This window comes from Panthera onca, chromosome X (assembly GCF_046562875.1).
Source record: "Panthera onca isolate mPanOnc1 chromosome X, mPanOnc1 haplotype 2, whole genome shotgun sequence".
Classification (NCBI taxonomy): domain Eukaryota; kingdom Metazoa; phylum Chordata; class Mammalia; order Carnivora; family Felidae; genus Panthera; species Panthera onca.
In genome coordinates this window covers 83,588,657-83,603,359 of record NC_138357.1, presented here as the reverse complement: position 1 = coordinate 83,603,359, position 14,703 = coordinate 83,588,657, and the positions used below count along the sequence as shown (strand labels likewise).

At 36.7% G+C, this 14,703-nt stretch overlaps 1 protein-coding gene across 12 annotated transcripts in view; it reads left to right on the top strand.

Moving 5' to 3' along the window:
• HUWE1 (HECT, UBA and WWE domain containing E3 ubiquitin protein ligase 1) overlaps positions 1–14,703 on the top strand; it is a 168,964-nt gene that overhangs the window by 26,845 nt on the left and 127,416 nt on the right. For 11 of the 12 annotated variants that reach the window (XM_081793318.1, XM_081793327.1, XM_081793329.1 and 8 more), the window contains 4 exons: positions 4,868–4,936; positions 10,736–10,834; positions 11,548–11,754; positions 13,095–13,247. In XM_081793318.1, the coding sequence (XP_081649444.1) occupies positions 4,892–4,936; positions 10,736–10,834; positions 11,548–11,754; positions 13,095–13,247 (504 nt within the window). In that variant the 5' untranslated portion in view covers positions 4,868–4,891. The remainder of the gene's footprint in view (positions 1–4,867; positions 4,937–10,735; positions 10,835–11,547; positions 11,755–13,094; positions 13,248–14,703) is intronic. The other variant, XM_081793326.1, reaches the window with a different exon arrangement.

The following is a 14,703-nucleotide window of genomic DNA, read 5'->3' as shown; positions in this document are numbered from 1 at the left end:
AAGCCACTTAATTTCTCTGAGCCTTCGTTTTTCTATCTGTAAATGGGATAAAACTTGGTTTGAGTGGTGAGGATTGTATGAAAGACTATTATATGAAGACTCTAGGCAGCATGTCTCAAAGTTTGTTCTTTGGGATACTTACATTCATGGACTTTGAGTAGATAACACTTGAAAAAATTGTTCTGTGGCCTAGTAAGTTTCCTTTACCCAAGGTTTCTTGGAGCCATTAGTAACGTAAGTCAGCCACCTAACTATTCTAAAGGAAAATTCCTTTTGTACTTCCATTTGTAACATTTTGCAAGTTACTGAAACCTTGTCTTCCTTCATGGAGCAAAATGCTCTAAAATGCTTTAGGAAACACCAACCTGAGTATTGTCTGGCTTATAGTGAGTGCTCAAAAAATACTTTCCCTTTCCACTGTGAAACTAGCTTAAAATAACTAGGGGGGAAATTTTCTTAATTGATGTCTCATGGACCGTGATACCTTTCTTTTTCAAACTATAGGTGTTTCTTGCAACAAAATTATAGAAACAGGTTAACATTGCACTTGTTTGGGGGAACATGTGTGTTCATTCATTTGTTTTGGACTGGTTATTTAATTGGGTGCCTATCATCTGAATCTGTTTATGAAAAGTTTGGAGCCCAAACACTGGAAACTGAACAAAATACTTGCTCTCCCTGAACCTTGACAATTATGGCCTGGACTTACCCCTGTACTTTACCAATCAGATGCTCACACTTGGAACTTTTGGTGTCTAGAGCCATTGATGCAAATAACCTGAGACTGTTCAGAAATCATTCTGCCACCAGGGGTAGCTTCTAGGCATCCAGAGTCTGGTGTTGACAGTAGAGGCACCCCCAGCTAAGCTGTGTCTGTGGGAGGTCCCTTGGCTGTAGTCCTAGACTGCATAGCTTCCTTGGCTCCTCCCCATTTTCTGAATGTGGATCAGTAAGCCTTCCTGATGATTCCCTGAGCTGTCTGTTATCCTTCCATTAAATCAGTTTTCTGCTTTAGTTAGCCAGAGTCTATTCTCAACCCAGGCCCTTGACTGGTACAGAACCCTAAGTCAAAACAGCTGTAGTTAAAGTGAGATATGTGTGTGAATATTTGCCCATGACCTCATCTACATTTTCTTAAGCCATTAAAATAGTTGGAGCTAAAATATAGTTGCAGCTACAAGCTAATCCTCCTTTTGTTTTGGAGGGTTGTTTGGGTTTTTGTTGAATTTTTAGAGTTCTTTGTGTATTCTAGATATTATATATAGTTTTGAAAATATTTTCTCCCAGTGAGTTCTATAGTTTAAGTCTGTGATCCATTTTTTTTACTTTGCAGTCTTAAATTGAGATAATCAACATACAACATTATAATAGTTTCAGGTGTACAACATAGTGATTTGATTGTATATGTATATATAGTGTAATGATCACAGTAAGTCTAGTTATAATTTTTTCTTGCACTGAAAAGTTTAAGATCTGCTCTCATCAGTTTTCAAATATATAATACAGTATTAACTATAGTCACCATGCTATACATTACATCTTCATGACCTATTTGTTTTATAACCAGAAGTTCATACCTTTTGACCACTTTCACTCATTTCACTCACTCCTGCCTCTGGCATCTAATAGTCTGTTCTCTGTGAGTTTAGTGTTTTCGGAGTTTTTTGTTTCTTGATACTCTGCATGTAAGTGAGACCATACCATATTTGTCTTCTCTGACTTATTTCACTTAGCATAATGCCTTCAAGGTCTAGCCATTTGTCACAAATGTCAAGATTTCCTTCTTTTTTATGGCTGAATAATATTCGTGTGTATCCACTCATCCATCAATGGACAGTTAGGTTTTTTCCATGTCTTGGCTGTTGTAAATAATGCAGTAAACATGGGGATGCATATGTCTTTTTAAGTTAGTGTTTTCATTTCCTTTGGCTAAATACTCAGAAGTGGATTGATGGATATTTTTAATGTTTTGAGGACCCTCCATACTGTTTTCCCATATTGGCTGCACCAGTTTACATTCCCACCAACAGTACACAAGGGTTTGCTTTTCTCCCCAATCATCACGTTTCATTTTGAGTTAATTTTTATGTAAAGTATGTGACTTAGGTCAAAGTTCATCTTTTTGCCTATAGATGGCTACTTGCTCTGGTACCATTTGGTGATGAAACTATCCTTTGATTGAATTGCCTTTTTAAGCGTCAAAAATCAGTTGGGCATATTTGTATGAGTCTGTTTCTATTCTTACTGATACATGTGTCTGTCCCACCTCCAGTACTACATATATTGTCTTGATTATTACAGGGTGGTATACATATGAATGTCAAAATCAGAGAGAGGGATTCCTACTTTTTCAAAATACTAAAGCTATCGTAGTTCCTTTCAGCTATTGTAGTTCCTTTGTCTTTCCATATACATTTTAGAATAATCTCAGTTTATTTTAAAAAAAAAAGAATCTTGCTGGGATTTGGATAGGATCTGCATTAAATCTGCATGTCAATTTGAGGGGAATTGCCATCTTTATTATGTTGACCCATCTTAATCTATGAGGATGTTATATCTCTCCATATATATAGATCTTCTTTGATTTTTTAAAAAAAAAATTTTAACGTTTATTTATTATCAACAGACAGAGAGAGCGTGAGCATGGGAGGGGCAGAGAGAGAGGGAGACACAGAATCCGAAGCAGGCTGCAGGCTCCAGGCTCTGAGCTGTCAGCACAGAGCCCGACATGGGGCTCGAACCCACAAATGGCGAGATCATGGCCTGAGCTGAAGTCAGATGCTCAACCGACTGAGCCACCCAGGCGCCCCCTTCTTTGATTTTTTTTAAATGAACATTTTATGGTTTTCAACATACAAGTCCTATACATGCTTCGTTAGATTTACACCTAAGTATTTCAAGTTTTGTTTTGAGCAATTGTGAGTGGTAGTGTACTTTTAGGTTTGGAGTGTATGTGTCTATTGCCAGTATATAGAAATAGATTGATTTGTGGATGTTTATCTTATATCCTGCAACTTTACTGAGATCATTTATTCTGGGAGGGGTTTTTTTGTACGTTTGGGGGATTTTATACTTAAATAATCCTTTGTCATCTGCACATAGGGAGTTTTGTTTCCTCCTTTCTGATCTGTATACCTCTAATTTCCTTTTCTTATTGCAGTGGCTAGAACTTCCAACACTGTGTTGAATAAAAGTGGTGAGAGTGGACATCTTTGTTCCTAATTTTGAAGGGAAGGCATTCAGTGATTTGGGTTGTATGGTGTTGGGGCTGGCTGCTACTTCCTGCAGCAGAGTTAGTCTTATAGCCTCCCAGCAAATGACTGCAGCCACAGTAATGTGATAGCCACTTGCTTTAGGTAATGAGTATGAGAAGTTTTGTGAGAAAAATCAAAACTGAGTATAAGTAGCTCACTTACAGTTTTTACTACATGGATCAGATTGTTGCCAGAATCCTATTGGCCTCGTTTTAGATATTTTGGAAGTTGTTGGCAGCTGGCACTTGGTTCATTTTTTTTTAGATGCTGAGGTAATTTTTTAAAAAGTAATTTGGAATCCCATATCTTGAAATGTGAACCTTAGAGGGAAAACATTTTTTTTCTTCCAGGAATGCATTTTAGAATATACTCTGGATGTTTGATCAGTTCTTCCTGAATGCCCATTGGTTGAAAAGATACCGACCATGTAGGCAAATAACACTTTATTTCCACACTACTGAGTATGTTGGACTAAATCTAGGCCCGAAGCTGCCTGAATTTTATACCTGTGCTTGGTCAGCTTTATATTATGACAGCCTTCTTGGGGAAGGGACACTCACCTTCAGTTACTGTTATGTAGCAGATACATTATTATCAGGAGAATCTTTGGTATATAAAGAGCTTTCAGTTCACCTCTACCTCTGTCCATGTGTCCTGGTTGCTAATGGGAGAAACCTTTATTTCTTCTTGTGCCTTGGTCAGAGCATCTTGAGGGACCTGTCTGCCATGAAAGATCACGTAGGTTTATACTAGGAGTTACCCATTTTTGTGCCTTCCAAACTGAAAGATCTTAGTAAAATGATTGTGTTCTGTGCTCAGGAAATTTCTAGTGGGAGTCTTCTATCTCATTTTCTAATTAAAAATTAAAGTATTATGCTGCCTTTGTTGTTATAACACAACTAATATATTTTTATTGGTTAAAACAATAAAAGATACAAAGATGCATCTACATAATCCTTTTGGTCAGCAGTGAGTTAACATTTTGATGCATACCCCTTCTAAGTGGTTTAGATAGGTTTATACTATTTGTTTTGTAATTTTTATTTCACCATGAACATCTTTCTGTTATATAATTATGTGCAGTGTTTATAACAATTGTGCAATATTTCATTTTAAACCAATCCTTTTTGGACGTTTGTTCTTTTCCAATTTTTCACTATTACATATGGTCATGGAGTATAGGTTTTTATGGTTAAATATTTTGTGCATCCTCATGATTTTCTTTGGCTAAATTCCCAGAAGTAGAATTGCTAAGTTTTCCAGAAAACTGCAAGGATATGGTGAATTTTTCCATCCTGAGGTGTGTTAAAAACATTGTGATCTTTTATTTTCAATTATGAGTTTGAGAGGTTTGTTTTTAAAAAGCGCTTTAATTTTGGCTTAAATTGATTAGTCTTATGCAATATATGGATGTGGGCCAGTTTTATCTGGAGATATTCCTTATCCTTCCCTACCTCATAGCTGTGCCTGTGAGTTCACATAGCATCATCATAACTCCAGAGTTTTTGCTTTAAGCATTTTGCATGCTCTTCATTCTATCTTGTTTATGTCGAGCATGTAGAGCTCAAGATTGCAACTTTAAATTCTCACTCTTTTGGGGAATTTCTTTTCAGATCATAAAACAGAAAATCGAAAACATGAAAGTAGACAGGACTAAACTGAAAAAGACACCTACTGAGGCTGTAAGTATCCAAAAGTATGGTCTTATTTTTTGCATTTTAGAAAAAGTTCTTGTAGACAGTTCACCATACTGACCTTCCAAATACATCATCATTTATATATACAAAGTGCAATAAAACAGCAAGTTGTCTTGAAAAAGTCGTATTTGCTTTTGAACTTCACTTGTTTAAAAAGGCAAATAAGCAAAAGAGAGGGAAACAAACCATTAAAAGACTCTTTAACTATAGAGAATAAACTGAGGATTTATGGAGGGGAGGTGGGTGGGGGATGGGCTATAAATGCGTGATGGGCTTTAAGGAGGGCGCTTGGCATGTTGAGCACTGGGTGTTATATGTAAGTAGTGAATCACTAAATTCTCCTGAAACCTGTATTACACTGTATGTTAACTAACTAGAATTTAAATAAAATTTTGGAAAAAAGTGAATAAGCTAGTCACCAGTGGAAAGTAAACACTAAACTGTTGTAGCTGTATGTACCTGAAGTAGGCTCTCTGGCTGCTTTTCTTATGCATTGAAAGGCAGTATGGTATAATGGAAAGAGCAGGTGTGGATTCAAATTCTGTCTGTACTTGTGTGGTCTTTCTCAATTTTGTTTTCAGGAAAATTAAAGTAGTAACATGTTTCTTAACTAGATTTCTTGTGGGGCCAGTGGTGTAGCTTTTTTAAATCATGGATTCTTAATCATACAATTTAGTTTAACCTATGTTAATCTGTGTGTTGGGTGACCATGTCCTAGCAGCAGAAATCCTAGCTTCAGTCCAGTATTCTATCAGCTGTCTTAAACTGCGTTTTGAGGTTAAGAAAGTATTGCCTTGTTACGACTCTCCTGTAGACCCCGTTGTTCAAGGAGCACAAGCTTTGGAATTAGACATGAGTTTGAATCTTACTAGTTTTTGTGGCTAAGCATTTATTTGCTCACCTGGTTTTCACAGTGGTAAAACAGGGTTGATAATTCTTCCCTCCTTGGTATGAGGCAGATGCTTAGCAAAGGATTTGGCACATAATCAGTTTATTTGCTAAATACAGGTCACTTGGTTTTTAAAAACTAACTACCTGGCAAGTATCACTATGGATATTGCTATTAACAGTTTGCTGTATTTCTTCTAGTCTTTAAAAGATTATTGCATGGACATTCTCTGCCCTTTTTGTTAAGTATTATACTGATGAGTGCGAGAAATGCTGTCTTCCCATACCCTCTCTAGCATTACAGATTATCTTTTAAATTTTTGTTAATAAGGGGGGGAAATATTAATGGTTCTAATCTGCATGCCTTAATTAAATATATTTTCAAATTTATTGACCTTATATTGGTTGTCTGCACATGCTATACATTTTTGTGTTTGCCGTTGAAATGTCAGGTTGTTTCTTCTTGAATGCCGTACATAATGAGTATATTCACTTTCATAGCTGTTGCAGATACATCTGATTTTGGTTTTGATGTGTTTTGGCATCTTGGATTTTTAAGTATATTTTTAATGTTTATTTTGAGTGAGAGTGCAAGGAGGAGAGGGACAAAGAAAGAGGGAGAAAGAATCCCAAGCAGGGTCCACACTGTCAGCAGAGAGCCCGATGTGGGACTTGAACCCATGAACCGCAAGACCATGACCTGAGCCAAAATCAAGAGTTAGATGCTCAACTGACTGAGTCACTCAGGCCCCCCCACTTTTAAATATATTTTTTAATGGGCATCTTGAATTTTTGACATTTATGTATTCAAATTATTTTGGAAACTAAAGAGCAAATAGAAACCTTGTCTTAAGAAGTGACACAAATTAAAACAGTAACATCAGTGTAAGAAAATAACCTAGAAAAGGATCCTAGTATTCATGTGCATAAGAACTTAACATATGATAATTGTAGGAATTATTGGTTGTTAGGGACAGGAAATATTAGTCAAGAAATGGTTTCAGGACAATTGTTTGACTTTTGAGGGGTGGGGACTATTATACTGAAATAAATTCTAGATAAAAGTCAAATATTTTTAAAAGAAATTCACACCTAGATTATAGGTGTAAAATATAGATGGATATTTACCTAGTCTTGGATGGAGATGGCCCTTCCAAGCATTAAAGCAAAGGAGAAAAAATAATGGAAGCATAAAGTAGTATATCCAAAGTAAAAAGGCACATGACAAGCTGGGGAAAATATTTGTAACCCAGTATACAGTTGACCCTTGAGCAACCCGGTTTTGAACTGCATAGGTCTACTGATATGTGGACTTTTTCCAATAAATACAGTACTGTAAATGTATATTTCTTATGATTTTCTTAAAAATTATAGCACTTTGTTTTTTCTAGCTTTATTGTAGAAATATAGTATATAATATACACACCAAAAGAAATACGTGTTAATTGACTGTGTATGTTATCAGTAAGGCTTCTAGTCAACAGTAGGCTATTGGTAGTTAAGGTTTTGGGGAGTTAAAAGTTACCCATGGATTTTCTACTGCATGGGGGTTTGTCAGCACCCTTAACTCCCATGTTGTTCAGTGAACTGTAGTTAATATCTTTAGTAGCTACATCAGTAGGAGAGATGAATATCCCAATGACAAAATGGGCATAGATGATTTCAGAAAAGAACAGATTCAGTAAACTTCTAGAATAATTTAACGTTGTAGATAATCAAAGAAATGCAAATTAAAAAAATTTTTTTTCTTTTATTACCTCATGGATTGTTAGGGATTTGTTCTTGGGGTGACACCTATATACAAATTTCTGGCTCACAACATTTGATAGCTACTAATTAATTACTTAGGACGAACTCCTGGAATTGGAACGTTTAGATCATAGACCATACATTTTTAAGGCTTAAAGATGCCTAGTTTCCTTGAGCAACATACTCAATTCTCTGTACTGTGGTTAATACTAGATATTATTTTTAAGAAGGATATTTATTTGTGCATGCATGCATGCCTTTTGATCTCTTTACCCATTTTCCCCTCCTGGCCACCTCTGGCAACCACCAGTCTATTGAGCTTGGGTTTTTATTTTGTTTTTTTTGTTTTTTGAATTCTGTGTATAAGTGAGATTATAGGGTATTTGTCTTTAACTTATTTCACTTAGCTTAATGCCCTCGGGGTCCATCCATGTTGTCACAAATGGCAAGATTCTGTTCTTTTTTATGGATGAATAGTATTCCACTGTATATGTATACTATATCTTTATCCATTCATCTAAGATGGACACTTAGATTGTTTCATATCTTGGCTATTGTAAATAATGTTGCAGTCAACCTGGGGCTGCATATATCCTTTCAAATTATTGTTTTATTTTCTTGAGATAAATACCCAGAAGTGGAACTGCTAGATCTTATGGTAGTTCTATTTTTAATTTTTTTGAGGAATCTCCACACTGTTTTCCATAGTGTCTGCACACGAAAGACATTTATTGATCACTTTGTATATTAGCAGCTGTGCAAAGGATTTTCCCCCTAGATTTGATATCTTTATTGGAGCAAATCAATGTGAACCTTGGCAATTAGTACACAGCCATTGAATTGGCAAATGCTTTCTTTTGTATTGCCAGAAGGAAAATAATAATCAGTTTGTATTATTGCATTTATTGCATTTATGCAGCAGGAACAAGATGGTAAAGATACACTTTTGTCCCTGGTGCATTCTGCAAACTATGGACCTTGATACAGCTGATAAAACAGAACATTGTGCTGGCACATTACATTGATGCCATTAGGCTGACTGAATCTTGTGAGCAGAAAACACAAGTACCTTAGATGCCTTAGGCATTTGTGTACCAGAGAGTGCCCTTTGAAGCTTGAGGGCCTCCCACATCAGGAAAGTTTCTAGGGGTCCAGAGGTCTGGGAAATGTCAAGATTTCCCTTCTAAAGTAGAGATAGATTGCTGCGCCTTGTACCATGCACCATGAAGACAGAGGAACAACGTATGAGGTTCTCTTTGGATTTTGGAAACACCATGTATCAAATATGGGCTTGGTGTTTTGATTCATTTGCTGGATAACCACTAAAGTGATAGTGAAGTCTGAATCTAGAAAAGATTCTGCAAAAGGTTCAGGCTATGATGCAAGCTGCCCTACTATGCGGACATTTTGACCTAGTAGATCCAGATGTCTGATTTAGGTGTCAGCCAAAGATGCCTCTGGCAAGCCCTGATAGGGGAAGTGCAGCTAAGATTCCTAGAATTTGGCAATGCAGTTACCTGCCAACAAGTATTCTGACATTCAGAAAAGCAGTTTCAGGCTTGCTACTGGAACTTGATAAAAACTGAATGCCTGATTATGAGATACCAAGTGACTATAGTATTCAAATGTTCATCATGAATTGGGTGTAATCTAACCCACAAAATCATAAAATTGGTTCTGCATAGCTGCAGATTAGATTTGAAGTGGTATATTTGATACTAAACTTCAGTACGTTCAGAAAGCACAAGTGAACTACATGAGTAGATGGTTTAGACTCCCATGTTATGTTTATCCTGCTTCATCACCTCTCCCTCAACCTATATGACTTCAAGGAGAGGAAAGTGCAGGCCTGGTTTATGGAAGGATTTTATGCCAAGAATTTTACATGCATTTAATCACCACAAAACTTTGAGGTAGCTCTTAATAACGCTTACTTCAGAGGGAGAAACCCCTGTTATTCCATGTTTGTTTTGGGTACTGAAGGTACCTCTAGTTTAAATCTCATGACGACATTGCTGGGTAAATAGGTGATGTTAGTTTATTTTGCAGAAGAGGATACGGAGATTCAAAGAGGTAGCTTACCAACTGTCTAATTCCAAAGCTCATACTCTTTGAAGTAGTATGCTGTGTCTCAATATTTAAACTCCTATTATGTGAAATAAGTGCTTTATGTATGTTGCAAACATTTGAGCTTCACATTACCAAGGTAGTTATTAGGTGTGTTTCCCTGGTAAGAAAACTGGCTGAGAGATTGGAGTAGCTCATGATCAAACAGCTTAGTAAACATCAAGCTAAGAACTGAACCCAGGTTTGTTTGGTTGCAAATCTAGGCCCATTTTCAGGATGCCATGCAAGTGTAGTCATTTCCAGCTGCCATCCATAATAGAAGACTTCTATGTCCCATTCCCTGTCCTTCCTCCTCTGCTTTAAGAAACTTTACTATAAACTGTCAATCCACACCTTGTTACCTGACAAACAGGCCTTTCATCAGTTAAAGAGAGCAGGAATGTATGGCAATGGGAGCCCTATAAGAATGAAGTCCCGGTGTTCAGAAGCTCTTGGCCCTCCTACAGTTAAGAGGATTTAATAGTTGTAGGAAAATATAGCCAATCTTCACCTTTAACTGTGAATTCACTAGGGCTGTTCAGTGTTCCTCTGATTTCAAGATTTCTTATCAGGTATTCTAGTTAACTTTCAGACTGTGGTACAGATTCCTTCATTTTTTTTTTTTATGTCTAGCTTGTTTCCTTTATTTCTATTGTACAAGTTTATCCAAGTTAAAATGCACAGATGGGGGCACCTAGGTGGCTCAGTCAGTTAAGCGTCTGACTTCAGTTCAGGTCATGATCTCATGGGCTGTGAGTTTGAGCCCCATGTCATGCTCTGTGCTGACAGCTCAGAGCCTGGAGCCTGCTTCAGATTCTGTCTTCCTTTCTCTCTGCCCCTCCCCCACTCATGCTCTGTATCTCTCAAAAAAAAATAAACATTAAAAAAATGAAAATGAACAGATGGATGGTTTTATTACAAGATTTCCATTTAATCCCAAGTGACTGTCTGGCAAATTTCCAGTTTTCTAAATTGCTGAGTGTGTTGGCTTAAAGATTCCTTTACTCCAAAAAACCTTTTGTGAATACCTGTTTTTCTCAGCCTGCAGACTGCAGAGCCTTAATAGACAAACTCAAAGTTTGTAATGATGAGCAACTACTCTTGGAACTGCAGCAAATCAAAACATGGAACATTGGAAAGGTATGTGAACCCACACTCCCAAAAGGCAGGGCTCCCTGGACTAGTACATCATTTTGTATGTTCTGATATGGAAAGAGAAACCACAATGAGGTAGCATCATTCATCAATTAGTATCTGGTAAGCTGTATGTCTACAGTTATAAGCTGTATTATCTACTAAGCTGTATGTCTAGTATAGCTCTAGGTCAGTAGCTTTTAGCTTATGAATAGTTACCAAGGAAATTTTGAAAGAAAATATGAAAGGAAAAGTTTGCTAGCTGAGGGTGAGGAACATTTACACGGGTGATGATAAAGAATCTCAACCACAGAATTCCTTTAGTTTGACTGACAGTAGGAGTTTGAGATAGTTAAAAGAATCTTCTTTAGATAACTCTAAAAGTGAACATTTTTGATAAAATGGATTCTGGCAGGGACAGTCATTGTTTTGTAGACCTCAGAAGGTAGCCAGAATTCTCCCTTTAAAGACCTAGTTAGGGTGTCTGCTGGTGTTTGTACATAATGTACTTTGATGGATATAACAATGATTACAGGTTTATGTGGCTCAGAGTATGATCTTTGTCATATGGATTTCTGTACTGGTGGGGGGATTGAAGAGAAGCAAAGGTGGGAAGTGAACTTGTCTAGGTGTCCTGCTCAGCAATCCATTGTAGCAAAGTACCCACATAGTACTTCGACCTTATTCTTACATGTTCCTCTTTCTCTTCCTCTCTCCAGTGTGAGTTATATCACTGGGTGGATCTGTTGGACCGCTTTGATGGAATTCTGGCAGATGCTGGACAAACAGTGGAGAATATGTCATGGATGCTCGTGTGTGATAGGCCAGAGAGAGAACAACTAAAAATGCTTCTCTTGGCTGTGTTGAACTTCACTGCCTTGCTCATTGAGTACAGCTTTTCCCGGCATCTGTACAGTTCCATAGAGGTATGAGAGGTTCAAGCCTATGTGATCTGTTCTTAACTAGAATCGCTCATATCTAGAAATAAATTGCTATTTCTCTCTGATAATTCTTTCCTTTTCATTTTGGAGCTCTGTGGAGTTTTCAGTGTCAAAGACAATGATAAGATTGAGAATGTAATACATATATTGAAGTATTCCTGGGAATTTGTGGGAATTTATCTTTGTTCCGCATTCATTATTAAAGCAGCCCCAAACCACTTAAACTATTGGAAATAGTTTGATTTCCTTGACACATTACTCATTGCTTAAGTGCCCTGTTGTTAGTGTTAATTTTTCTAATTCTTTGGTAAACAGAATTGAAAGGAAATGGTTTGGGAAAAGAAGTGGAATAACTGAACTAAAGTATAGCACCCAGAGTTTTAAGTGAGGAACAGATAAGCAGTCTGTTAAAGATAAAATATATTAGTTGCAAAAGGAAGACCATGGCCTTCAGGATTATCAGCAACCAGAAATACCTAGGTTTATTGCCATCTGAATGACATACTGATTTTAACACTGACTAGATGCTTAAATATATTGATAGACTTCGATTTTATTAAAAAATCAAAGCAGTCACTCTTGGGTTAATGTTACATACACTGTACTGTAACAGTCATAAGTGCCACCAGCTGTTGTTTTTTTGTTTTTGTTCTTTAATTTTTTTTAATGTTTACTTTTGACAGAGAGACAGAGCATGAGCAGGGGAGGGGCAGAGAGAGAGGGAGACACAGAATCCGAAGCAGGCTCCAGGCTCTGAGCTGTCAGCACAGAGCCCGATGCAGGGCTCAAACCCACGAACTGCAAGATCATGACCTGAGCTAAAGTCGGACACAACCGACTGAGCCACCCAGGCGCCCCATCACCAGCTGTTGTTGATATCTTTAGCTTCCATATGGAGAACCCTACATTTTAATTTATTCTATATCTCAAAGAATACAGGAGCATAAAATTATCTTTCTTTCACAGTTCTTTTAGTCTAGCTGGAGACTTAATGTTCTTGAGTTCCACTATGTATTAAAATATCACATGTGTCTCTTTTGTAATTTCTTTTTCTTGTGGGGACACCTGTGCAGTTTTGAGCTGCTGCTCATGTGTTTTTGTTTTCGTTTTATTTTTATTGGACTTTGTGGCTTGCTGCCAGATTATAAGTTGCTTGGGAACGAGGTTGCATGTTGTAGGTGCTCAAATATTTATAAATTTTTTTGTATTGTTAAACTTCTTAATAGCTTTGTATATATTGACAAATCTATTACTACATTGGTATTTTAAGTTTTCAAGGCCTAGTGTGCCTAATACCATGAACTTGCCCTTTTTTTTCCCTGTAGCATTTGACAACTTTATTGGCTTCCTCTGATATGCAAGTGGTGCTGGCAGTCCTTAATCTTCTGTATGTATTTAGCAAAAGATCAAACTATATCACACGTCTTGGATCTGACAAGAGAACCCCACTGCTAACCCGGCTGCAACACTTGGCAGAGGTGAGTCATGGGTAAAGAGTGGAAGGGCACAAAACTGGACCATATAGTTCCTTTCCACAGGTGTTTTTTGCATTGTCAAAATGGATAGTAATCCCTAAGTTTACTGGCCTAATTAAATGGAATTATGGGGGCCCCATTAGCAAAGTTCCCCCTAAACCTAAGAAGTATTCTCAATTGTTATGAAGTAATCGTGAGAGATTGCATGAATCTCTACTCACAAAGTAGAATCTCCCTTTTTTCAAAAATGACAACTTCGTTTCTGGAAAGTTCAGAATCAGATTCTACTCACGAGGGAGGTATAGTGCAATGAAAGATCTGGATTGGAGTCTTGTCTTGTCCCTGCTTATTAGCTCTGATACCAGTTTTTTCATTTGGGAATTTAGTATATCTACCTTCAGAGTAGTTTCAGAATAAAATACAAGGTATTTTGCGCTGTGCTCAGTAATTGGCTTGTGATGGTAGTAATTGTAATTGAAGGCAAAAAGAACTCTCATGTAAAAGTTCAACTCAACCAAACTATTGTCCAATGTTTCTAGACAAAAGGATGATACGTACTTAGGTTTGAGAGAGGTAGCCATTGCTAGAACGTTTTGTTAGAAGAAATTGGTAAGTCTGACTTTTTAAAAGCCAATTGAATGGTTAACTCAAATAATGTAACTCAAGTTTCAGGCTATTTTTAGGTACATGATTCCTTAAAAATCATTTTTGTAGGGTAGTGAATGCAACATGTATTGTGAAAATTCTAGGACATATAGAAAAGTGTAAAGAGAATATTAATCACCTGTTTATAACTTACCCAGATGCAGCTTCCTTCAAAATTTGAGCATATTTTCTTCTTACATTTTGCAAATATGCATATAGAGACATGCAACCTGTTTTCTTTAACATAAGTAATTTTCTCATGTTATTAAAAAAATGTAAGACAGTTCAACATTGGCTACCCAAATAACAGTAAAAGGGAAAAGAAACCATATCTCAAGTAGATGATGCTTCAAAAGCATTTGATAAAATTCAGCACATTAATAAAAACTAATATAAACTCTTAGAAATAGGAAAACAAACTTTAAATTTATGAATCATCTACCAGAAGTCATAATGGGAAAGCTGAAGCATTTCCATTGAATTCTAAAGTCAGACAAGATGCTACCTACTACTTTTGCCACTGGAATTTGTAGTAGAGGTCCTAACAAATACAAGAGAAAAGAAATGAATGATACATACTAAAAGAGAAAACTTGTTACTATATGAAGGTGATAGGTTTGAGGCTTTTGGGTTTTTTGGGGAGATAGCATAAAATTACTAGAACTAATAAAAGTACAGTGAGACAACCAAGTCAACAGTCAGTGTATAGAAACAAATATCTCCTCTGTACAGTAGTAATAAACAACTAGATGATTAGAATAAAGACCTCATTCACAGGATCAACAAGTATAGTTAAACCGTATTGGGCAAAACC